The following is a 24931-nucleotide window of genomic DNA, read 5'->3' as shown; positions in this document are numbered from 1 at the left end:
ACCAGGTCTGGTTCTGGTACAGATAGTCTGTGAGATTAGTTATGCTCAGCAAGAAAATACGGAAACACGTAGCTTAGCAGTGGATGGCAAGTGACTCTGAACTAGCCAGCCATCCTTTGTGGCTAATTCAATCTAAGTAGGCTAAGGGTTGCCCAGCTAGCTGGTAATGCATTCTTTGGGGTTTTGTCTCTGAAGGTGTATCCAGATAGAGTAGCACTTCATACTGTAGACAGAGGATTTCTCAGGGTGTGAGCTTCAAATAAATTTTATTAGTCTGTTATTCTTAGTTCTTTATTTTATTGTTAGGTGCTGTCTTTAGTGGTGTACGTTGCCCAACTTATAGATCATATTTTTATCAGAGGCGTGTCCAGGAAAAGGGGACCGTATTTAAGGTGTGGTGCTCAGCACTTCAGGCCTCCACTGGGGTCTTGGGATATACCTGCTAGACATTTTATTGAACAATGAAGTGAGAGGCCCTGAATTCTTAGGTCTCTTTAATAATCACAGCGGCTTTTGATAGTATTTTCTCCTGAGCAGTGAGTCCCCCCTGCCCTGCATAGTCCAAGCTCCTGGCAAACTCTAGGTCCCAGCTCTCTCCCCTAAAGAACAGTAGGGGGCGACCGTGACAGCATCGTTTCCTGTTTCAATTTTAAGACTACAGACTTGTTGGAGAAGAGACTTTAGAGTCTAGGGTTGGGGACGGAGAAAGGTGACGACAGACCCCAGGCCAATACCATGAATTTCAGGCAGCTGTGAAATAGCGGTCACTTGGCTGTTCCTGGACAAAGCTGATCTCCAGGGACCCTCGGACCGGGAAAGGACAGAGCCTGTGTGCTCCCGGTGCAGCAGCATCGCGTGGCAACAGATCTCGCCAAACTAACTCTGTCGTTTCCAGAGCTGTCTCCTTGAACGCTAATGACCCACTGCTTTGAAATGGCACAGCATCCTCACTAGACAGCACAGCCCCTCCTAGAGATGGGGCAGTCTCACGGTAGCTTCCTCCTGTCCCGTTGTGCCAAAGAACATCTCCCTTACCTGGCTGGTTGTTTCCGAAGGGAAGGGGGCTTAATTTGTGGTGAGGGAAAATGCCTGTTTGCTAATGGAGCCACCTGCCCCGCCCCCAGGCTCTAGGAGAGGGCGTGCTACTTTGTAATGTGGCCTGACTGTTTGTGTTTCTGGAGTTTAGGGAAAGGCTGCTCCTAATTAAAGGCGTAAATGCTTTAATCCCTGGCCTGGGGGCTTCCCACGGCGTACTAACCCTGTTAGGAAGGAAGCGGATTGTAATCCCTTTAATAGAAGCCTGGAGGAATCAGGGCTTCTTGACTTGGGAGAACTTCCTCCTGCGATCTAACAATACTAACAAACTGAATTTGCATTGAAATTTGGGGGCCAGGCTCTCCCTTCAGGGTACAGGAGCTGAAATGTGATTTACACTAAGAAGGGTTTTGGGGGCATTGTGCAGTAATAATTAAACCCCTACTGTATACATACTAGACCCGGAATGAAGAAGCTAAATGTACATCACCCCCTTTGCTTTTCACAGTCAACCTGTAAGTGTGTGTTTGGACAAGTGTTTTGCAACGAAGAGGTGGTTATTCTCACTGGAGGAGGGAGGGGAGGACTGCAGAACAAAAGATGTTCCTGGGAGCCTTGGTTGTTCCCATGATCCTGGTTATTGGATTCTGTCCACATAGTCTCCCTGCCCCCCCCCCCAGCTTTTTGCAATCTTTTAAATACTGTTTCATTTAGCACAACCAGGCTTCTGCAGTACTATTGGTTACTAAATTTTTATTTAATAGGTCTTACCCTACACTACACAATGTGTCCCCACACACATCCAAGGTGAAGTATCGGGAAGCTGAGGTGGGAGGACCCTTGAGGTCAGGATCAACTTGCACAATTGCAGGGAAAGCTATACAAAGCAAAACAAGACAAAGTTTACATTCCAGCTTATTTCCCTTCCCTTACAAATGTAGAAAACATATGTTTGCATGTTAGTAAAGGAAATACTTGAGAGGTCTATAACTCTGGATGGTGGTGCAAGTGTTTAATCCCAGCATACGGAAGGCAGGGGCAGGTGGATGTCTGTGAGTTGGAGACCAGCTTGGTCTGTAGAGAGAGAGAGAGAACAGGAAAAGTCCTGCATGCCCCTTCAGAAGAGCATCAGGAAGGAGAGAGTGGAGTAGCAGAGCTTGTCTCTTAAAGGGACCTTTGCACCTCCAGAGTGGCATAGCAGCCATAGGACCCTGGACTGACTAGGATAATGCCTGAATCCTAGCACTACCCAAATTAGGTGACAACCTGTCTCCAAAGCTAAGGCTAAGGTGGGAAGTGATGCACACATATGCACACACACACACACACACACGTACGCACAGATACATAAATACCACACATACACAAAGGGGCATGCTGTATTGCATTGTAAAAAGTTAAATTTAGGATGATGTGAAGTTCTGTGTCATAGTCTGTGGTGAGGAAGACTGGACTGGGAACAACACAGGATTTCAGTCTCCAGCAGAGGACTCTCTGGAGTGGAGTTACCCGGCAGGCTGCATGAACAGCATCCAGTTTCTCCTGCAGGCTGCTCTGTCAAGAGCCAAGTAAAGAAATAAACTTACGTTCTGTCTCTATGCACTTGGCAATCTCATTTGCCTTTTGTGACTAGTTTTTGAACTGAGAATAATGTTTTCAAGCTTCATCCCCCATAGCATGGGTCAGGACTTTCTGAGTCATGGGCAGTGAGTCTGCACCAGATATGGGTGAGCCGGTCAACTGCTGGTGGCCTTTTAGGCATTGTTTATTCCGCTGCTAAGGGAGCGGCATCCATTGTCTCTGATTCCTTGCTTTTAATTCCTTTTGATTTATGACTAGAAGTGAAATTTCCAGATCACGTGGTTCTTTTCTGCGTTTTTGTTTTGTTTTGCTTTGTTTTTGTTCGTTTGTTTTTAGAGACGGGATTTCTCTGTGTATAGTACTGGCTATCTTGGAACTAGCTCTGTAGACCAGATTGGCCTCAAACTCACAGAGATCCGCCTGCCTCTGCCTCCTGAGTGCTGGGATTAAATGTGTGTGCCACCACCACTCGGCCTCTGTGTGCTTTTTAAACATTTATTTATATTTCCATGTGCATGTGGTGGTCAGAGGGCAACTTTCAGGAGTTGGTTCTCTCTTTTCACCATGTAAATGCGATATTCAAACACAGGTAGTACTACTTGGTGGCAAGAATCTTTCTCTGCTGAGCCAGCCATCTTGTAGGCCCCTGTGCTTAACTTTTGAGAAACTTCCACCCTATTTTCACTAGATAAACCATTTTACATCACCACCAACAGCATATAAGAGCTTTACTCTTTGAATCCTCAGAAATACTTGGTACTTTCTGCTTTGGGTTGTTTGTTTTTTATTGATTGATTGATGATTGTTTTCAAGACAGGGTTTCTCTGTGTAGTTTTTTGGAGCCTGACCTGAAAGTCTCTCTGGTCTAAGTTGCTCTGTAGACCAAGCTGGCCTCGAACTCACAGAGAATCTGTCTGCCTCTGCCTCCCAAGTGCTGGGATTAAAGGTGTGCACCACCACCACCACCAGCTGGTTGGTTGTTTTTAAATAGCCTTACTAGGGGCTGGAGAGATGGCTCAGTGGTTAAGAGCACTGCCTGCTTTTCTAAAGGTTCTGAGTTCAATTCCCAGCAACCACATGGTGGCTTATAACCATCTGTAATGAGATCTGGTGTTTTCTGCAGGCATGCATGCAGGCAGAATACTATATACACAATAAATAAATAAATCTTTAAAATAAATACATAAATAAATAGCCTTACTAATTTTTGCAAAAGAGAGTAAGACACAGGCTGATGTCATCAACCAATTACTTCTCCTGGCAATAGCCTCATCTGTAGAGTATTGAAAAGCATCTCCCCTCCAGTACCATCCAATCAGGTTTATTCTGGCCCAGTGGATCCAGATGTACTGAGACTCCAGAAGTGGTAAGCCAGGGACAGGGGAACTGACATTCAGGAGGGGTGGCTAGCTACCCACGTCACAATGACCAGGGCCAATGACTAAAGCAGGTTTAATTGTGTAGGTCAGGGCTGATCTCAGGGGCGGGTGTGTCAGTGAGACAGTGCCAACAGGACTCTCCATACAGCAGGGACACCTGGGGTTGGAAGGACAGGAACACTGAGTCTTGTCAAAAGGTAAGGTAGACTCTGAACTAAAACAGACCCTCTCCCAGGGTAGAAGCTGTCTGCATTCAGGAAGGCGGAAACGTGGAGCATCAGCTGAGGTCTGTCTGGCCAGTAGCTGGCCAGGTCACAAATGCCTGATCAGCTTGGAGCTCTGGGCAGAGAGTTGCTGCGGGTGAAATGCAGGAATGGTTGCTGGGGATGTGCTCAGTTGGTGGCTTATCTAGTATACATGGGGCTCTAAGTTTGGTTCCTAGCACCACATAAACCAGGCATGGTGGTTCACTCTTGCCTTTTGGTTTCTTCTTTCCTTCCTTCCTTCCTTCCTTCCTTCCTTCCTTTCTTTCTTTCTTTCTTTCTTTCTTTCTTTCTTTCTTTCTTTCTTTCTTTCATTTTTCCTTTGTCTTTGAGATAAGGTCTCTCTATGTAGCCCTAGCCCTGGCTGGACAATAACTCACTATGTAGACCAGGCTAGCCTTGGACATGCAGAGATCCACCTGCCTCTGCCTCCTGTGTACTGAGACTAAAGGTGTGTGGTATATACTTGTAATACCTGGAACTTGAGGTTGACATAGGAAGATCAGGAGTTTGAGGTAATTCTCAACTACACAGAGGTTTGAGGCCAGCCTGGGCTGCACGAAACCCTGTCAGAAAGGTGTGAGAGACAGACAGACAGACAGACAGACAGACAGACAGACAGACAGGCAGGCAGGCAGGCAGGCAGGCAGGCAGAGACACAGACAGACAGAGACACTGAAACAGAGAAACCCACAACATGGTTTCCCTTAAGACTTCAGGACTGGGCACAAGGATTGGACCTCCATGCTCATCCTTCACATGCGAATGCCTCACAACTTTCTTTACCTTGGACATCCTGCTTTTGACCTGGGGAGCTGGAGCCCCAGGCCTGGGCTTTGCCTCCTCCGGGTAGGATGACGGGATGGTAGGTTCACACTGGATGGAAAGATCCCACTCTTGTGTGTCTCTGCAACACAGCATCAGTGATTAATGTGTTAGAAGCTCAGAACAGCCATGCTGGGGGATTTACAGCCTAGGGAATGGCGGATGCTGTAAAGTCATGGCTTCTGTTCTTTCATAAACTGGTTATAAAACTTGCCTTGCTGTTTGATGCACCTTTTGGTGAGGCAGAGCTGATATTTTGAGTAAATTCTAATTCCTCTGAATCCTGCATTATAGCCCCTTTGTCACAGGGTATCATACACCCATCCCTAGGGCCTCCACTGGCTCCAGGGAATATGTAAGGCAGAATCTTAGGGAAGGTGGAGAGGGATGGACTAAGGGGACCGGAGCAGTCCTGCCTGCTTGCATAGCTGTGGAAATAGTGGGATATTGCCCCTGCTTGAAGCAGAGCAGGGCTAACTGATATGTCTTTCTAGGTCCTTGGCCATGGCACGTGTGGTAAACCCCAAAAAGGTGAGCAATGTAGGTTTTTGTCCCCTCTAACATGTTGGAGGGAGGCCGCTTGTTTCATTCCTGGCCACTTAGTCCCCAAATAATCACACAGAAACCATATTATTTAAATCACTGCTTGGCCCATTAGCTTTAACTTCTTATTGGCTAGCTCTTTTTTTTTTTTTGAGAAAGCAATTTCTTTTTTTTTAATTATCTTTTTTTTAGATTTATTTATTTATTATGTATACAGTGTCTGTCTGTATGTATGCTTACAGGCCAGAAGAGGGCACCAGATCTCATTACAGATGGCTGTGAGCCACCATGTGGTTGCTGAGAATTGAACTCAGGACCTCTGGAAGAGCAGTCAGTGCTCTTAACCTCTGAGCCATCTCTCCAGCCCTTATTGGCTAGCTCTTACATCTTAATTTAACCCATCTCCATTAATCTGTGTATTTCCATGTGGCAGTGGCTTACCTGGTAAAGTTCCCAGCATCTGTCTCTGGCTGCCATATCTCTCTGACTCTACCCTTCTTTCTCCCAGCATTCTGTTTAGTTTTCTCTGCCTAGCTCTGTCCCCTATAGCTCTGCTATAGGCCCAAAGCAGCTCCTAAATTAACCAATGTATTCACAACATACAGAGGGGGATCCCACATCACTCAAACTCACAGAGATCCACCTGTTTCCACCTCCTCAATTAAATCACCACACTTGGCTAAATTCTTTTTGTTTGCCTTAAAAAGAAAGATTTGCTTACTTTTATTTATTTATTTTTTTTGTGTGTATGTGTTTTGCATTTATCCATGTGTATGTGTGTGCCTGGCACTCACAGAAGCCAGAAGGCAGAAATGAATATCCTGGAATTGAAGTTATGTCTGGCTGTGAGCCTCTATATGGGTGCTGGGAATTAAACCCAGGTTCTCTACAAGATCAGCAAGTGCTCTTAACAGCTGACCCATCTTTCTGTCACAGCTTGCTTGTTCTTTGGTGGTTTTCGTTCTTTGGCGTCAATATTTTTGTTTTGTTTGTTTTTGTTTTTGAGACAAGATCTCTTTCCACAGTCCTGGCTATCTGGGAACTCACTACTCAGATTAGGCTGGCCTTGAACTCACCGAGATCACTGGCCTGTGTCTCCTAAATGCTGGGATTAGAGGTGTGCACCACCATGTCTGACTAGCAGCCAGTGTCTTCTGTGGTCCATGTGCCTTGTAATCTTGAACTTCCTGCTTCTACCTCCCAAATGCTGTTATATAAGTTTGTATCACCATACCCAGCTGCTTCATTAAATTATTTTTTTAAGATTTATTTGTAGGGGGAGGGGGAGGGAAATGGGAGGTGGGGAGGAGGCAGAAATTTTTTCAATAAAAAAAGACTATGTAAAAAAATAAAATAAAATTAATGTAATTAATAAACAAAACCACAAAGTAACCCCCCAAAAAAAGATGTGTGTGTGTGTGTGTGTGTGTGTGTGTGTGTGTGTGTGCAGATGCCCTCAGAGGTCAGACTGTGTTCTCCTGGAGCAACACCTGCCAGGCATATTACTGAAGCAGAGGGGAAAGGAGGAAGGTTTTTGTTTTTGAAAGCTGGGGCATTAGAAGGTGGGAGGCTGACTGGGGAAAGTGACATTTGATCTGGGTTTTAGAACATGCATAGGAGTTTGCCCACTGGCAAAGAGAACAGTTTTGTTTTTATCAGGCAGCAAGCATGTGCCAGGCTCCTGTGGCCATGGGAGGATGCCAGGCCCCAAAGCTGGCTGTTATTTTATAGCCAATAAGTCTTGAAAGAGCTTTAGGCTGAAGAACAACAGGGCCAGGCTATTGTTTCATTTCCTCTCTTCTAGAACTACGTGGACCTAGACATATACCAAAGTTCGTACATGGTCGACTATAAGCCCTTCGGAAAGCACAAATACTCCAGAGTCACACCACAAGAGGTAGGGAGAGTTGCTGGTCTCTTATCCAATCTATGATTCCCTGGGGTGATCTTTATTATTATTGTATTTTGTATGTGTTTCCCCTGATGTGTATGTGCGCGCGCGCTACAAGCATACAGTGTCTTAAGAAGTCAGAAGAAAGTGTTGGTTTCTCTGGAACCAGAATGCTGGATGACTGTGAGCCACCAAGCCAGTGCTGGCGACTGAACCCTGGTCCTCAACAGGTGCAGCAAATGCTCTTAACCACTGAACCATTTCTCCCGGCCCATGATTTTTACTTTAGTGTGGACATTGCGGTTTTTAAAATAGCCAGTGGCAGGGGACTTCACTTAGAGGTTTTACACGTTTGTATGTGTGTACACATGCGTGCATGTGATATCCCAAAATATATAGCACACATAAAACTGGAAGCATTATACATTTATAGTTTAAATGTAAACTATATTTATATATAATATATAATACCACTGAGAGACTCAGCAGGTAGAGGTGCTTGCCACCAAGCCTGAGTTCAGTTCCTAGAACCCACATGGTAGAGGCAGTGAACTAACTCTCACAGTTGTTTTCTGAATTCCACATATACCATGGCATGTGTGTATACCTCCACACAGACCGTGGTGTGTATACATGCATATGCAATAAATAACTAAATGCAACAAAAATTTAACACTGATAGAACCAGCACCAACGTACCCATTTTAACCAGCTTAAGCATGGCACGTGTAAAAGCACTCCTTTGCTTACCTCCATATTCTGAACGTTAGCTTAATGTGTTTGTAGAATTCCTTTAATCTTTCATGTTGTTTATTTTGAAATAAGGTCTCATGTGGTCTAACCTTAAGCTTGCTATATAGCCAAGGATGCACTTGAACTTGAATTTCTGATAATCCTGCTTCCTCCTCTCAGGCGTGTGCACAAGATAGCACGTGGTGCTGGGGACTGAACTCGGAACGGGCAGGCAGGCACTCTATCAATGAGCTATACACCCAGACCTAGCCCCCCTCCTCCTTCTCTTCTATTCTGCCTCTCCACTTCTTTCCTTTTAAAGATGGAATTAATTGAGCTGGGGAGATTACTCACTTGGTAAACTACTCTCTGTACAAGCACGAGGATCTGAATTTGATCCCTAAAATCCACTTAAAAAGCCAGGCAGAGTAGCATGTGCTTATAATCCCAGTTTTAGGGAGTCTGAGACAGGCAGATCCCTGGAGCTCATTGGTTATGTAGTCTACCCAGATGGGCACCAGTGAGAGACCCTGTCTCAAAAGACAAGGTGGATGGTCCCTGAGAAACAACCTATGAGGTTGATCTCTGGCTTCCACATGTGCTTGTACAGATGTGCACACAACCCCACCCCATCTCTTTGTGTCTCAAGAGCGCACATGCACACACACACAAATAAAATGTACTATGTAATGAAAACTGATTCATGTGTAGTTGGCCTGCATACATATATATGTGCATCATATGTATACCTGGAGGCCAGAGGAGGGTGTCAGATCTTTTGGTATTGTAGTTAACTTTTTTTTTTTTTTTTTTGGTTTTTCGAGACAGGGTTTCTCTGTGGTTTTGGAGCCTGTCCTGGAACTAGCTCTTGTAGACCAGGCTGGTCTCGAACTCACAGAGATCCGCCTGCCTCTGCCTCCCAAGTGCTGGGATTAAAGGTGTGCGCCACCACCGCCCGGCCCTAGTTAACTATTTTTTAAGCTGCCATGTAAGTACTGGGAACCAAACTTCAACCCTTTGCAAGAGCAGCAAGTGCTAATAACCAGTGAGCCATCTCTCCAGCCCCATTATTCATGCGAATTATTCATACCCTTCTGTAGCTTTCTCTCTTGCTAAGCATCATGGGTATCACTCATTCTCTGTGTAGTTTTATGCTTTACAAACTCTTCACAATGTGGGTGTCCTTTCCCTTTGGGGACACTTGGGCTGTTTTTGCCCCACTTGGATGTTTCTGTGAAGAGGAAGCGCATCCTAACCTGCCAGAGCTTCTCCTGCCAGGAGAGGGGTTGCTAATTCTCAAGTGTCAGGGCAATGCAGTTTCCACTAAAAGCTTACTCTGGTTCATACCATTCCTAGCGGTGGGTGGCCATGGTGACACCGTTGTCTTGCACAGCTTGAAAGGTCTCACAAATTTGGTAAGTATGGAACCATATGGTGTGCAGCCATAATTTTCTTTTTGTTTTGCTTTTTGAGACAAGGTTTGTCTCTCTATAGAGCCCTGGCTTTGTGGTACTGGCTTTATAGCCCAGGCTGGCCTAGAATTCATAGTTCCACCTGCTTCTACCTCCCAAGTGCTGGGATTAGAAGTGTGTGCCCCATTGCCTGCCTTTTTCCTTTTTAAATTTTATATTTATGTTTGTATGTGTGTGAAGTACATGTATGCTAGGATGCCCACACAATATATGCCCACGGAATATATGTCCGTGCATTCCTAAAGTCCACAGAGGCCACAGGAGTGTCAGATCCTTGGGAACTGGAGTTAGAGATGGTTGTGAGCCACCGCATGGGTTCTGGGAATGGCGCCTCGGTCGTTTGCAAGAGCAGCCGGTACTCTCGCTAGTCAAGTCTTCTCTCCTGCCCTGAACTTCACTTTTTTTTTTTTTTTTATAGCAGTGTGCATTTTGTCTGGCGTGCTTTGAGGGACACTGCCTCGGTGACCTTTCTCAGTCTTCTCTTTGTTTCTACAGCAGGCCAAGCTTGACACTCAGCTCCGGAACAAAGAGTTTTACCGGCCCATGCCCAACCCCAACCCCAAGTTGGAGGATGGGTACCCCGCCTTCAAAAGACCCTACATGACTGCAAAAGACTTGGGAGTCCCTGGCTTCTTCCCACCACAGAAACGGGCAACTCCTGTGAAGGATGAGGGCAGGTTCACCAGCACCTGCCGTTTTGCATACCCAGCTTCCCTGGCTCTGTATCTGGCCCAGTATGAGCCCTTCTTGCTTCACCAGAGGGCAGACTTCCCGTGCCTCATGGAGCCTGAGCGGCAGCCTGCTCCAGAACTGGGCAAAGGCTACCTTCTACTCCCTGGCTGTCCCTGTCTTTCTCAGCAGAGAGTCAAGGTCCCCATCTTGAATAGGTGGGGCCCCTTGATGCCATTTTACCAGTAGAAGTGTGATACACCTGTTGTTTCAATGCATGAAGAAATTCCATGCCAGCTCTCACAGAGAAGGCACCAAAAAATAAATCCGGGAAGATATTCCTTATGACGAGCGGTGGTGTGTCGTCATAATGACCCCAGTGCAGGGGGAGGGAGGTAAGGGAATTAGGAGGGAAAAATCAGTGTGTGTGTGTGCTCAACTGGAATTAATGTCATTTTTATTTTTTATAGCTTTTTGGGGGTGTGTGTGTCGAATGCATGTGTATGTGGGGGGGGCGGTGGCACCTGCATGCTACGGTACACAGGTGGAGGTCAGAGGACAATCTCAGGTGTCAGTTTGTTGCTTGTTACTGCTTACCCTAGGCTGGCTGGTAACGAGCTTCTAGGGTACGCATGTGTCCTTTCCCTGCTTCCCATTTGGTCGTGGAAGCACTGGGATTAAAGATGTGCTATTGCACCTGGCTTCACATGGGTTCTGGAGATTCAAACTCGTGCTTGAGCCATCCCCCAGCCCATCCTTTCTTTTTTCTTTTTTTTTTCTTTCTTTCTTTCTTTCTTTTTTTTTTTTTTTTTTTTGGTGGGAGTGGGTTTCTTTCCTTTTTAAAAAATTTATTTTGTTGGAGGGCAAGGACAGAAGGGTTGTACACTATGTGCTTGTGGAGGTCAGAGGACAATTTGTTTTGTTTTGGTTTGGTTTTTCGAGACAGGGTTTCTCTGTGGTTTTGGAGCCTGTCCTGGAACTAGCTCTTGTAGACCAGGCTGGTCTCTAACTCACAGAGATCTGCCTGCCTCTTCCTCCCGAGTGCTGGGGTTAAAGGTGTGTGCCACCACCGCCCGGCCAGAGGACAATTTGTGAAAGTCAGGTCTCTGCAGCCATCACAGGAGCCCTTGGGGGGAGGCTTTGAACTCAGGTTCTCAGGCTTGACAGCAAGTGCCCTTACCTGCTGAGCCTTCTCACTGGCCCTTGGTGAGGAGTTTTGAAACAGCTGGCCTTGAACCTTATGGGATGTTCCATTTTAGCTTTCCATGCTCTGGGATGGCGGGAGACACTAGGTCATATTCTTTTACACCGAAGTCTTTCTTCTAATGAGTTGAGCTCCCATTCTGCCACAGGTTTAACAATCTCTAAGTGCAATTACGTGAGGGTTGCACTTTTCTTTTTTAAATTTTACATATCAATCCCAGTTCTCCCTCTCTGTCCTCATCCCACCCCCACCCACCTTCCCCTCACCTCATTCCCATCTGCTCCTTAGGGGGGGTATGGCCTCTCGGAGTCAACAAAGAATGTCCCATCATTGCATTGAGGCCTCCCCACTGTGTCTAGGCTGAGCAAGGTATCTCTCCATAGGAAATGGGATCCAAAAAGCCAGTTCATTTACTAGGGATAGATTCCGGACCCACAGACAGTGACCTCATAAACTGCCCAATCCACCTAGGGTCACACTTTTAACTGGGACTATGGAAGTCAACTTGCAATAAGCTGAAAAGAGCCACAGAAGCAGCCCTGCTGTGAAGTCCCACTGTTTTAGGCATTTTCCGACAGATATGATTAGAATGTCTTTCCAGAGCGCTTGGGTGCTGGACATTGACTTCCGAGGACGTAGGACGCTGGTATTTGGAAGTGAGGTGTTTGGGAGATAATTAGAATTGGAGGAGGTAATGAGGAAGGGTGACCATAATGATTTTGTGTCTTTTAATTTATTTTGGTATGTGAATGGATGTTTTGCTTGCTTACTGTGGACCATGTGCATACCTGGTTCCCTCAGAGGCCATAAGAGCATGTCAGATCCTGGAGTTACAGATGGTTGTGAACCTTCATGTGGGCGCTGAGAATCAAACCTGAGTCCTCTGGAAGAGCAGCCAGTGATCCATCATTAACCACTGAGCCATCTTTCCAGCCACATTTGTTGCAGAAGAAGAAAAAGAAGAAGGAAGAAGAGGAAAAGAAGAAGAGAAGAATGAAGGAAAAGGGGAGGAGGATAAGAAGAAGAAAGAAATAGCCAGGTGATGGTGGCATATGCCTTTAATTCCAGCACTCAGAAGACAGTGCATGTTCCAGGACAGCCCCCAAAGCTACAGAGAAACTAAAAACAGAAGAGGAGGAGGGGCAAGAGGAGTAAAGAGAGACCTGAGCTGGCACCCTTCCCCATGTCCCCACAGAACGCCCTCCACCATGCTATAACAAAGGGAAACAGCCTCTTCCAATCTTTTTTGTTTTTGTTTCTCTGTGGTTTTGGAGCCTGTCCTGGAACTAGCTCTGTAGACCAGGCTGGTCTTGAACTCACAGAGATCCGCCTGCCTCTGTCTCCCAAGTGCTGGGATTAAAGGCGTGCACCACCACCGCCCGGCCAGCCTCTTCCAATCTTGTGCCGTACAGGCTGTCATTCCCTTGTCATGTTTTGGCCCTGGGAGAGCTGCCACGACAGCAGCAGTATACACAGATGACAATTAGTGTTCAACAGGTTGGCCCATCAGACACATGATTTCCTGGCAGGGAGCCCTTGGAAAAGCTGCGGGGTCACTAGCTGTGGAAACCAATTGCTCCTGTTTGGAACTTCTCTGACTCACTTCATTTCTTCCCTAAGAACTTCATTTCTTCCCTAATAACAGCTTTGGGTGTGTTCCCACTACTTGTGTGTTTATCTCACGCGTACACTTCATCTAGTGGGCACACATATAGCTATGGACGATCTAGAGGTTTGTTACATAATACCGATGAACAGAAATAATACTAAAATATTTTTCATAACTCTGACATAGATTTCTCAGCTACTAAAGTAGCCTTTTACACATTTAGCCAAGACCTCAGCAGAGTCCAAGCAGGCTGATTGCCTTTACAGACATCAACTGGTTACCCCTGGAGACTAAAACACAAAGCCATTCTCCCAGGTGTCGTTTTGTTGTTTGAAACAACCTTAGTCAGCACGTAGTCCCAGTCTCAGGCTCAAGGTCCAGCTAACTGTTATTGTTAAGTCTTGATTTCCAATTTCATTTTCTGTCTGGGAACCCTCACCAACTTAGATCTACGTGCACAGGTGATTGTGACAATCCTAGCCTGAGAGAAACTACGTGACTTAACTTACGTTTGGAGTTTGGGTAGAGCCCTGTAAAACAACCTATAATTGTCTAGACTTTGTAAGAAGAGAGGCAGCGAGGAAGAGAAGGCAGAAGCAGCAGAGAGCAGAGATGCGGGGAGGCAGAGAGCGAAGGGCAAGAGGCAGCAGAGCAGAGAAAGAGGAGTCAGGGGCGGCAGAGAGGAGCAGAGGTGCTGGGAGAAGACGGCCGTGGGAGACAGGAGTGGGAGAGATGAAGAAGCAGGAGAGAATGAGTGAGTGAGAGTAAAGAATGAGTGGCTGATGGAGAAGTACGTGTGTGTGAATGAGTGTGAGGAAGAGCTGTGTGAAAGCTGCTGCGCAGAGGAGCTGTGCCTAGGAATTGTGGAAAGTGCCGAATGGTGAGAGGATATGGAAATGAGATGGAGAGCCGTGGCTGTGTGGAGATTTGGACCTGTGTGGGGACAGGGAAAATGAGCTGTATAGAAAAGAGCTATAGAGGAGAAACACGCAAAAGGAAGACGTGTAGTCGTGAGAAGAGATATAACTGAGTAATGAAACATGTAACTGGGCAGGAGAGAAACGTCTGCACATAACGAGAGATTGTCAAGAAAGAGGGACTAAGTTAAAGGAAAGGAGAAGGTTACCATCAGGAAAGTGAGTTTGTCGCTCCCCCTCCTTTTTAGGTTACCAGCAGAAAGTGTGTTTCCTTATTTACCCCTCAGATAGAAAAGTAGCCCCGCCTCATTCATGGATTTTCTTTGCATATCCTAGTGCTGATGGGGCTTGTCCCCCTGTAGTCAGCAATAGGGAAGGACCCTCGCTAAAGACCCAAACAGCTGCAGAAACAGGGCTGGACTTGGAGGTAAGGCCAACAGTCCTTGAATATGAATATTCCTCAAGCTTTACAAAGTATAGCCACAGGCACTAACTTTCTTCATGCTTGTTTTCCCCCAGACTTGGGAGTTTCCATGCCCATTTCATAGAAAGGACAAGGGACCAAGCAGCTGCACAGGGATTTGCACTGTGGATTCAGGCTTCTGTGGCAGCAAGGCTTCTGGTGACCATTAACACACCCTGTCCACGGGTGAGCACTTCTGAGAGTGCCTGCCTAAGGAGGACCCTGGGCTCCTTGAGAAAATGTGGACACTGGGTCTAGATGGACATTGTAGGGTCTGGAGCCAGTTTGTGGGGCTCATGTGTGTATCCAGTTCAGAGGAGGCTGAGTGGCTGGCGCTGTATGGAAGAAGCATTCTAGGGTTTGGAACCAGTTTGTGAGGCTCATGTGTGTATCCAGTTCAGAGGAGGCTTAGTGGCTGGAGCTGTATGGGAGAAGCAGCAGAATTAGGCACTGCACTCCTGGGAAAAGGGAACAGCAGTCAAGCTCTCCTGGGGACAAATATAATGGGGTGGTGGGCTGGATGAACAGATAAGGGTTTGGAGGTCTGTGTGGAAATATGTGAGACCATTCAGGTGGAGCCGCATTCCAGAATGTGCCCATTAATCTCCAAATGTATAATATATATATAATGTATACACACATTTTCTCATTATTTTGGTGGAGAACAAGGGTGGAGAGGTTGTACACACACACACACACATACACACTATATGTATGTGTGGTGATTTGAAAGAAAATGACCCCCAAAGGGAGTGGCACTATTAGGAAATGTGCCCTTATTGGAGTAGGTATTGGAGGAAGTGTGCCACTGTGGAGGTGGGCTTTGAGGTCTCATACATGCTCAAAATACTGCCCAGTGTCTCAGACTACTTCCTGTTGCCTACGAGATGTAGGACTCTCAGATCCTTCGCCAGTACCATGTCTGCTTACATGCAGTCATGTCCTACCATGATGATAATGGACTGAACCTCTGAACTGTAACCCAGCTACCCCAATTAAATGTTTTCCTCTATAAGAGTTGCCATGGTCATGTGTCTCTTCAATAAAGATAGAAACCCAAAGAAGGTATGTATATTTCACTTAAGGTACCTAAGAAGTCAAACTCCCCAGGTGATGGGGCCACACCCTTTAATCACAGCATTTGAAAGGCAGAGGCAAGTGAATTTCTGTGAGTTCAAGGCCAGCCTGATTTACAGAGCAAGTTCCATAGCTACTGAGAAACCCTGTCTTGGGAAAAAAAAAGAGGTCAAACTCAGGGCTGGAGAAATGCACTGACGTACTGACTCTTCTACAGGATCCAGGTTCAAGTCCTAGCACCCACGTGATGACTCACAACCATCTGTAACTCCAGTTCCAGGGGATCTAATAATTTCTTCTAGCCTCCAAGGACACTGTGTGCATGTGGTAAACAGATATACATGCAGTCAAAATAATAAATCAATCTAAAAAAGAGTCAGTTTCACAGAAAATATGAAAGCTGCCCTGTGTTGAGGGGAGGGAAGAAATGTTAGCATTCAGGCATTTACACTGGCCTGCTCTCAGGGTCCTGAGAGAATAAGTCCTCAGATGCATCCTCCCACCCCCACCCCTCATTCTCTCTCTCCTGCACCCCCACCCCCATAAACCTCCCACTTGAGTTCTGTTGCATGTTGTGACTTTCCTTCCCTTCCTCTGCCCTTTAAACGACGACATTGGTGCCAAGACTGGCAGGCTCTCCTGGCGGTGGCTCCTGCCCACAGACAGTCTGAGGCATGCCCGGATCCTGTTCCCAGTCTACCTGCAACAGGCTCACTTTCCACCTAATGGATCGATGGGTCCTCCCTGCAACACATGTATGATTGGAAAGTTTCCCTTCTTCCTGTTATGTAAACACTTCCCTAGATCCCTGGGAGTAGCAGTTTAGCATGAGGCACCGCTCTGGTATTCTTGGAAGCAGAGGAATCCTCAACCACAATCTTTAAGGCTATGGTTGATCCTCTTCGCCAATACTCACCTTTGGCCATTTTCCAAAATGGAGTGAGGCTTACTCTCTCTTGAGCGTGATTTCTCACCTTTTGGTCCCGCCCACAAGGCCTGATATCAGGCTATGACATCTCTCTCAGAGCCCTCATTTCTTCCGTGATGACTTACTGAATCGCTTGTGCCTACTCAACCCATCCCTTCCTGGATTCCTGGGAAGCTAGGAATTTCAGGCCTTTGGATTTTATTTCTCTGCCTCACTCATGGGAACTGCGTCTTCTGACATACCTTTAAGCACCCCTCTGAGATGTCTCTTGGATAAACCTTAGACCTCTATACTTAGCACAGACTTAAGGGATTCTAAGTTTATCTGCCTTTGCAGTCAAGTCTGACCCCAATAACCCTTAGATCAAAGTGGCCACTTACCGGCAACCTGGATCCCAATATTATACAGGACCTTTGCAACTTTTGCCAGAGATTGGGTAAGAGGAAGGAGGTGCCCTTATATCCAACTTTCTCTTACTTTGGCTCCAAAACTTCCCTCTGTCCTTCCTGTCCCGCCACTCAGCTCCTCCTAGCTATGAAGTCTGGTTTGGAGGAACCCTCTATTGCTCTCAACCCTGTTAACGAGCTTCCACTCAACCGACCTCAACACACAACTGCTCCTTCTTCATCTCCTCCAGCCCCTTCAACCTCCCCAGTAACAGGCCATTCTAACTGTCCAACTCCAGCACCCACTTCAACTCCCCCATTATTGGTTCCCACTCCGCTATGAGACCCTCTCCATCTCTCTCTACCCAGACCAACCCTGGCCACAGTTCTCCCTTTGTGAGAAGTGGCTGGTGTGGATGGACTGGTTTAAGGTACATGCCCCCTTTTCTTTTTCTTCTTTTTTAAAAAAAGATTTATTTATGTATACAGTGTTCTGTTTGCATGTATGCCTGCAGGCCAGAAGAGGGCACCAGATCTCATTACAGATGGTTCTGAGCCACCTTGCGGTTGCTGGGAATTGAACTCAGGACCCCTGGAAAAGCAGCCAGTGCTCTTAACCACTGAGCTATCTCTCCAGTCCCCATGTCCCCTTTTCCTCAAATGAACTCTCTTAAATAGAAAACAAGCAAAAAACCCTGAGGTCTTCTACATCTAACTCTGCTTCTTTCATTAAAGAATTACAATGTATCACCTTCCACAATATATATTCTAGCTAACAACCTACCCCCTGAGGAACACAGGTGAGTTTGGGAGCAGGCTAGAGCACATGCAGATGAAATCCACCAAACTAATGCAGAACACCTGGCTGGGGCTGAGGCTGTGCCCACTGGCATCCCGGATGGGACTATAATACCCCAGGTGGCATTCTAGCTAGAGATCAGTTTACAGCCTGCCTCCTGGCTGGTCTCCATAAGGCTACCCTTAAACCAGCTAACTATGAAAAACTCCAAGAAGTTGTCCGGGACAAACAGGAAAACCCGTCTCGGTACCTAGAACTCCTCACAAAGACTCTCTTACAGTAATCCTCACAAAGACTCTCTTACAGTAAACCAATCTAGACCCTGAAAATTCAGAGGGCGGACAACCCTTTATGGCCTATTGCTTTTCCCAGAGCTTCCCCAGCAGTAGGGCCAAGCTTTAATGTTTGAAGAGAGGATGCCTAACCCCACTGGCAGAAGTCTTAGCCCTGCCCTTTAAGGTGGACCGTGGGAGAGAAGAGAAAGCCTGTAAACAGAAATACCAAACGCTGGCCAAGGTCATTCAACCAGCTTTGGGGACTGCCTGGACTCCTTTGCCTCCTAGAGCTCAAGTACTATTGGGTTCCTGCTTCAAATGTGGTCAGGAGGGTCACTGGGTCCAGGCCTGTTTTAATCCCTGCAGGCTACCTAGACCATGTCCAAGGTGTCACCAAGAGGGACATTGAACTGTTGACTGTCCCTGTGCCCCTTGTGGCATAGAGACATCAGATGCACACCACCTTCCAGCCAACTTTCAGCCATCCTGGCCATGGATGACTGAAGGGGACCGGGTTCCTTTGGCCCGACACTGTTATCTCTAACAGGGAGCCCCGATTAGTCACTACAGTATCAGGGCAGTTCATCTCCTTCCTCCTGGACACTGGAATCACTTACTTGGTCCTGATGGACTATTGAGGCCTACATCTCCTTCTCATTTCTCTATAGTCAGGGTAGAGCTCTCCCTATATGCATGTGCTACATCCCTTTATAAAAGACAAGCCTCTCTCTCTCTCTCTGCTCTGCTCTTGCCCCCAGGGGCTGTCTCTGCAGTGTCCTCCCCCTTCCCCTCCCATGTGAGTTTTGTTGTATGGTGTGACTCTCCTTCCTGCTGCTGTTAAACTACAGCAATAATAGAAATTGCTTGATAGGTAATGTGGTGCTGTAGAGTGGCCTCCATAGGCTCGCATGTTTGAATGTTTCATCCCCAGCCAGTGGATTCTCCTGTCCTAGACGGATGCTGGTTAGACTCATGCTAGTAAGCCACAGTCAAGTGGCAATACACATTAATGGAGATGGGTTAAACTAATATGTGAGAGTTAGCCAATAAGGGGCTGGAGATAATGGACCAGGCAGTATTTAAATGAATACAGTTTCTGTGTGGTTATTTTGGGGCTACGCTAGCCGGGTGGACGGGACCAAAAGCAGGCCCTCTCCTCTCTCCTTACAACACCATGAGAGAAAAACACTGAGCCTCGTGTGGGTGGGATTTTGAAACCTCAAAGTCCACCCCAGTGGCACACTTCCTTCAACAAGGCCATACCCACTCCAGCAAGGCCACACCTCCTAATCCTTCCCAAACAGTTCCCCTGGCTGGGGACCAAGCATTCAAACATGTGAGCCAGTCAGCTTCTAAGAACTAGCGGTGAACTCTCACAGTTTTGGGAAGGGCTACTCAGAAGGCTAGAGTCAAATTATCACTAGTCGTGACTGGAAGACACTTTTGACAACAGTTCAGCTAGTCTTGCACAGCTTTGAACCCCATGTGCAGCAGCACTATCACCAGACTAGGCAAGCACATACTGGTGTAAGAGCAGCAAGTGGGGAAAATCAAACACTGCGATAAGATTTGAGGCTTGATCCATGGGAAAGAATCCGGATCTGCTACTGGAAACTGTCTGGGGAGTTCCCAGTTGGCCCTAGGGAGGGGGCTACTGCTGTTGTTTGTTGTTAAATGATCATGCCATATTTATAAATTAGTGCTGCTGGAAGCTACCTTCCCTCTCCAATAAGCAGTGGATCTGCCAAGACTCACTGACAATAAATGACCATTGAATGCCCATGCACACGTGGCACATACATATCCCACCCCTCCTCAAGGCTTAGGGAACACTGAGGAAGGGATGGCAGAAAGGATGTACAGGCTGGAGGTGGAGGTGGAGAGTTGGTGTTTCTTGAAGATCCAGTCCTCTAATGCACAGAAGAGATAACTGGAAAAACTGACACCAAGAGAACAAGTCATTCAGCCCCTGGATGGGCTAATGAACTGAACGCAACAGTTCGCAAAATAGGAAGTAGAGGCTGGAAATACTTGAACCTTCAGCATCCTGGTCATTAGAGAAATGTGAGTGACAGCTGTTGAGGAGACGCCATCTCACCCCAGTCAGCTGACTTTCAGTGAGAAAACAATGCTGCTGGAGGCAGAGGCAGGTGGATCTCTGTGTTTGAGGCCAGCCTGATCAACGTAGTGAGCCTTGGTCCAGCCAGAGTTATATAGTGAGACCCTGTGTGAACAGAAGAAAAGGAAATGCTGGTGAGGATGTGGGAGAAAGAGGAATCCTATTTACCACTGGTGTGAATGTGGATTTCCGCAATGGAAATCAGTGTGGAGGTCCCTTAACTACAAATAGAGTTACCACATAATCCAGCTATGTATTCTTGGGTATACATCTTTATTTACTTATTATTAGTGAAGCTTACTCATTTATTTTACATCCAGACTGTAGTTTCCTCTCCCTCCTCTCCTCCCACCTCCCCTCCCACCCCCTCCCTGGGTATGTAACTTATGGACTCTAAGTCAACTTGCCCATCTGTTTTTATTGCTGTGCTATAAGCAATGGTTAAGAAATGGAGCCAGCCTCTGGTTCTATTAGTAAATAGATGTGGAGGAAGACACTGTGGACAGCTGAGGATGCCGCTCAGTCAGCAGGCTGCTCACCTGCATGCAGGAGATCCTGGGCTCGAGCCTCAGTGTTCCAGAAAGCAGACATGGTGACATGTGCCCGTAACCCAAGCATTCAGGAGGTAGAGGCAGGAGGATCGGGATTTCAAGGTCTTCTCAGCTACAAAATGAGTTCCAAGTCAGCCTGGGATTTGCAGAGGCTGGGGAGAAAACAACAAAAATGGTGGTACAGAGTGGAATTTTATGCTTCTCCAGAGAAAAATAAAACGGCATTTGAAGAAAAACAGATGCTGCTAGAGACCATCATGTTGGATGGAATAAGGTAGACAGTTGTCACGAGCCATTTCCCCCCTAAAAAATCATTAAAGGAACCATCACCCTGGGGGGTCTGCAGAGAACCCCACACCCATAATTATGTTCTATTGAGAACCTGCCCCACACCCAATTAAGCTGTTGATGGAGAGCTATCTGTTAGCGGAACCTGCCTCACATTCCAGCTATCCAGGGAACCAGGTGTGGCAACTTGTGACTTCTTGGCCTACCTGTCCGAATGTAACCTGGCCTACGTGACCTGGAACACACTGCAAGAGTCCAGTTTCCCTACCCTTCAGGGGCTATATAAGCAGCAACCATGATCCTAATAAACGGAGGCTTTGACAAATCTGCTTGGCCTCCTTCTTCTGTCTTAGCTCATTCCCTTCCAGGTAGCGCCCCTCCGAGACCCTGGAATAACTGATTGCAGGGTGGGATACAAACCCCTAGACTGAGTAACCCACCCAACGCAATCGACAGACAGTCAAACAGCAAGATTCTCTCACATGCAGAACACACACTGAAATTATGCGTGCAGTTTATGTGTATGAGACCACAAAAAGCGTCACGAGAGGGAAAAGATTTTCAAAGCAGTGAGTAAATCTTTAAAACATCTGCTGTGTAATCATAGGAAAATAGGATCTCATTGTTCTTTTCATCTGTTTCTTTGTGAATGAGTGCGAGTGCACCACACACACGCACATGCATGCACACACACGCACACACACGCAAACACACGCACATGCATGCATGCACACACACACATTTGGAGGATAGGCTGGGTTGCAGACTGGACTGCTGGGAGGCCCTGATGATGGGATGTGGGCATTTTGCCCTCACCTGGCCAGAATCATGCCTCACAAGGCTGGCTATGGACTGGAGCCAGGGCCAGGGGCATTGTATTCCGGGAATTTACAGTTGCCATTCCCCCTATATGTGTGGTCAAATGTTCAGAACCTGGGATACTCTGTCATCCCAGAATGTACCTTGCTAAGGGGGATCTTGAGACATTCTGAGCTCCCTGTGTTCTGCTGCCTGATGCCCTTTGCTGGTTTTCTGTTTCCCCATCTGAGGGGAATAAAAAACCAAACTTGCTGGTTTGGGTCATCAGCCCTAGCAGCCCTCTTGACCCCTGCTTTTGAATGCTCCTTTTTATTATCCCTTTTATTATTATTATTTTTTTCCGTTCTGGTCCTCCCCCTTGGGACCCTGTCCGGTTCTTCTTTGAGTATGCCCATTGTGGGTACATTCTTGGATGTGATAAACCTGTGTGCTGCTTCTTAACGGGAGCCATAGACGTTGTCAGGGAGACTAGACGTTGATTTGCAAATGTTACCTATCTATTATCTGTCTCTGCCTGTCTGGTCTGTCCGCTGGTCCATCCAGCCACCTTAGTATCTTAGGATGGGGTTTGGTATGCAGCACTCATACCCACTGGCCGCGCCGCAGGTGTGCGCCTGGGATAGTCATTCGACCCAAGCAGGGTGGTAATTAATGGAAGGAGCTGCCTGCTGCAGTCACTACCTGCTCGCCACGTCCCTCTCCCAGGCTCTCACACCACATTTGGCCACCCTCTGGCATCTGTTTCTCCAATGGTCACATTGCGCTCCTGTTCGTCAGAGTGAGTGTTCTCAACCCGTCGGCGCCCCAACTCGCATTATTCCAGCCTTTCCCCTGAGTCTGTCGTCCCTAGGGTGCCAGTCTGAGTCCGTCCTTTTCCTGCATCGAGTCTTAACACCAACAATTCCTGGCGCCACTCCTGGCTGAGCTGCAGCCAGATTCCCGACACAACTGGGAGAATCGATATAGCAGCCGTGTATTTTAGATTTTTTGCAAACTCGGAGACCACGCTGTGCCCCCACCCCACCCCCACTCCAGGCATGGTCAGAGGGACGGGGTGTCCCTGGGGTGGTGGTGCTCCTCAAGGTCCTGGAAGGAAGGAGGCACTCCCAGTTCTTTCCCCCATCCTCCCATCCCAACCCCATCCCAACCCCCACCCCGCATCTATCTAATAGGAACTGAAGGGAAGGCTCAATTCCTCTCCTTCTCCCTTTCCTTCTTCCTCTCTCCCACTCCCTCACCCTCTCCCCACCTTTCTTAAGGGGAGTTCTCTACTACTTCAATAACAATCACACCTGTATCACGTTGTCTTCACCTAATGCTAAGGCCCGGCTGTGCTCATCAAGTGCGTGCGTTCCTGCGTTCCAACTAACTCACCTGGTTTTCTGTGTGGCATGTTTAAGTAGGCTGGGTTTTGTTTGTTTGCTTGTTTGTTTGTTGAGACAGGGTCTCACTATGTAGCTCTTGCTGGCTGGGAACTCACTATATAGACCAGACCAGCCTGGAATTAATAGTGATTGGCTGGACCCTGCTTCCTGAGTGCTGGGATTAAAGCCTTGCCCACAAAAGTCATCTGGTCTTTCCAGGTCTGTGTGCTTCCCTTTTCCTCCCTTCAGTTGTCATTTTTGTCCTTTCCACCTAAGAATAATCAAAGGGAAAAGACAGGGGTTCATTTGCTACCTTTCTATCCAACAAGACAGGAGCTCACATAGTTCTGCATGTGTGTGTGCTGTTTGTTGTTGTTTGTATCTACAGTTTAGCCATCCAATCTGCACACCGCATTTCCGACTGAGGGATGTGAACTCTGACTTCACTCTGAGTCCCCACTGAACCCCGGATCTTTATCAGATCCTGCAGTAAAGGTCAGAGTTCTCTTTTTCATCCTCACTGTTATTTGCAGTAGTGGAAGTAGATTAGAGACCTGAAGGACAACGGTAAACAAGAAGCCAGAGGCTGTCATTCCTAGAGACTGGTGCCCCCAGGGTTTCAGAGCAGCAAGAAGGGGAATTGTTATGCAAATATGGATGGAGCGTTGTCAAGAGGGTTATTACAAGCTACAGTTGCTGCTGCAGCTATGTTAGCTATGTGGTTTCCCTCTGGCATGTAAAACAAGGACCTTGTAAAATTAGAGGTCATGCCAAATTCTATAAAACAGCACAAATCCAAGATTACTTAAGATATTATACATGTCTCCTCCCTCCTTTCCTCCTTCTCTTCCTTCCCTCCTTCTTTCTTTTCTGTTTGTGTTTTTTTGAGACAGAGTCTCAGGTAACTCTGACTGGCCTCAAAATTTTCTATAGAACCAAAACTGGCTTTACATTTTTGAGCCTCCTGCCAGTGGTGCAGGCAGAGAAGGGGATCTATGAGTATGAGGTCAGCCTGGTCTACATATTGACTTCCAGAAGAGCCAAGGAGACTTAGGAGATTAGGAGAACTAAAAGTCCCATAAATAAATAAATAAATAAATAAATAAATAAATAAATCTTCTGAAAAATCCTGCCTCCACTTCCCAAATGCTCAGATGGTTTTGATTTTGTCATTTTATTTGACATGGTTGGCCATGGTGGAACACAAAACTGTCATATCCTTGAAGAAGGTCTCCCCAAGCTGATGTTTGTGCATGGCTCTATAAACACTCTATACCCACAAAAACAGTTTCGTCTGTAGGGAACTATTTTGGGTGGTTGCTACCATAATTTCTATCTCTCTGCAATTTGCCGTTTGTTTCTCAAAAAGCCACCTACCAATTCCAGTTCTGCTGTTGACTCACTGAGCACAATATCCACAGTGAGAATGGATCTCCCTTTAGTTGAGTAATTCTTTAGATGATCCTTGAAGCGATGACTGTCTCTTCTTCTTCACTACATCTCAGGGTCACCCCTCTCCTGCTCAGCCCACAATTCTGAGCAGTGAACCCTGTCTAGGGTTCCTGCTGGTAGGCCCCAGAGCTGTGCCTGTCTACATGGCGTAGCTGCAGTTCCTATCTGTGCTCCTGAGACAGACAGGAAGGACACTTTGACCAAAGTTGCTGTCATCTCTCATGACACAGTTTTAAAGCTAACTTTGGGCAGATCTTTGAGGCCGTGAGGAGACGGCTCAGCACCTAGAG

The 24931-nt window shown here is 46.9% G+C and overlaps 1 protein-coding gene across 2 annotated transcripts; it reads left to right on the top strand.

Moving 5' to 3' along the window:
- The first annotated feature begins 5587 nt into the window (after positions 1-5587).
- Positions 5588-10639, top strand: Spmip9 (sperm microtubule inner protein 9). 2 transcript variants are annotated; one of them, XM_050126406.1, is made up of 3 exons: positions 5588-5614; positions 7431-7523; positions 10220-10639. In XM_050126406.1, the coding sequence occupies exons 1-3, from the start codon at positions 5588-5590 to the stop codon at positions 10637-10639; spliced, it is 540 nt and encodes a 179-aa protein (XP_049982363.1). The 2 variants fall into 2 exon arrangements, with proteins under 2 accessions (XP_049982363.1, XP_049982362.1); XM_050126405.1 differs by having other exon boundaries at positions 10217-10639.
- The last annotated feature ends 14292 nt before the right edge of the window (positions 10640-24931 follow it).

Source organism: Alexandromys fortis, unplaced genomic scaffold, assembly GCF_014885135.2.
Source record: "Alexandromys fortis isolate MF-2015 unplaced genomic scaffold, M_Fortis_MF-2015_v1.1 scaffold_257, whole genome shotgun sequence".
NCBI lineage: Eukaryota > Metazoa > Chordata > Mammalia > Rodentia > Cricetidae > Alexandromys > Alexandromys fortis.
Note: the sequence above shows the minus strand (reverse complement) of the source record. Positions and strands in the feature narration are given on the sequence as shown.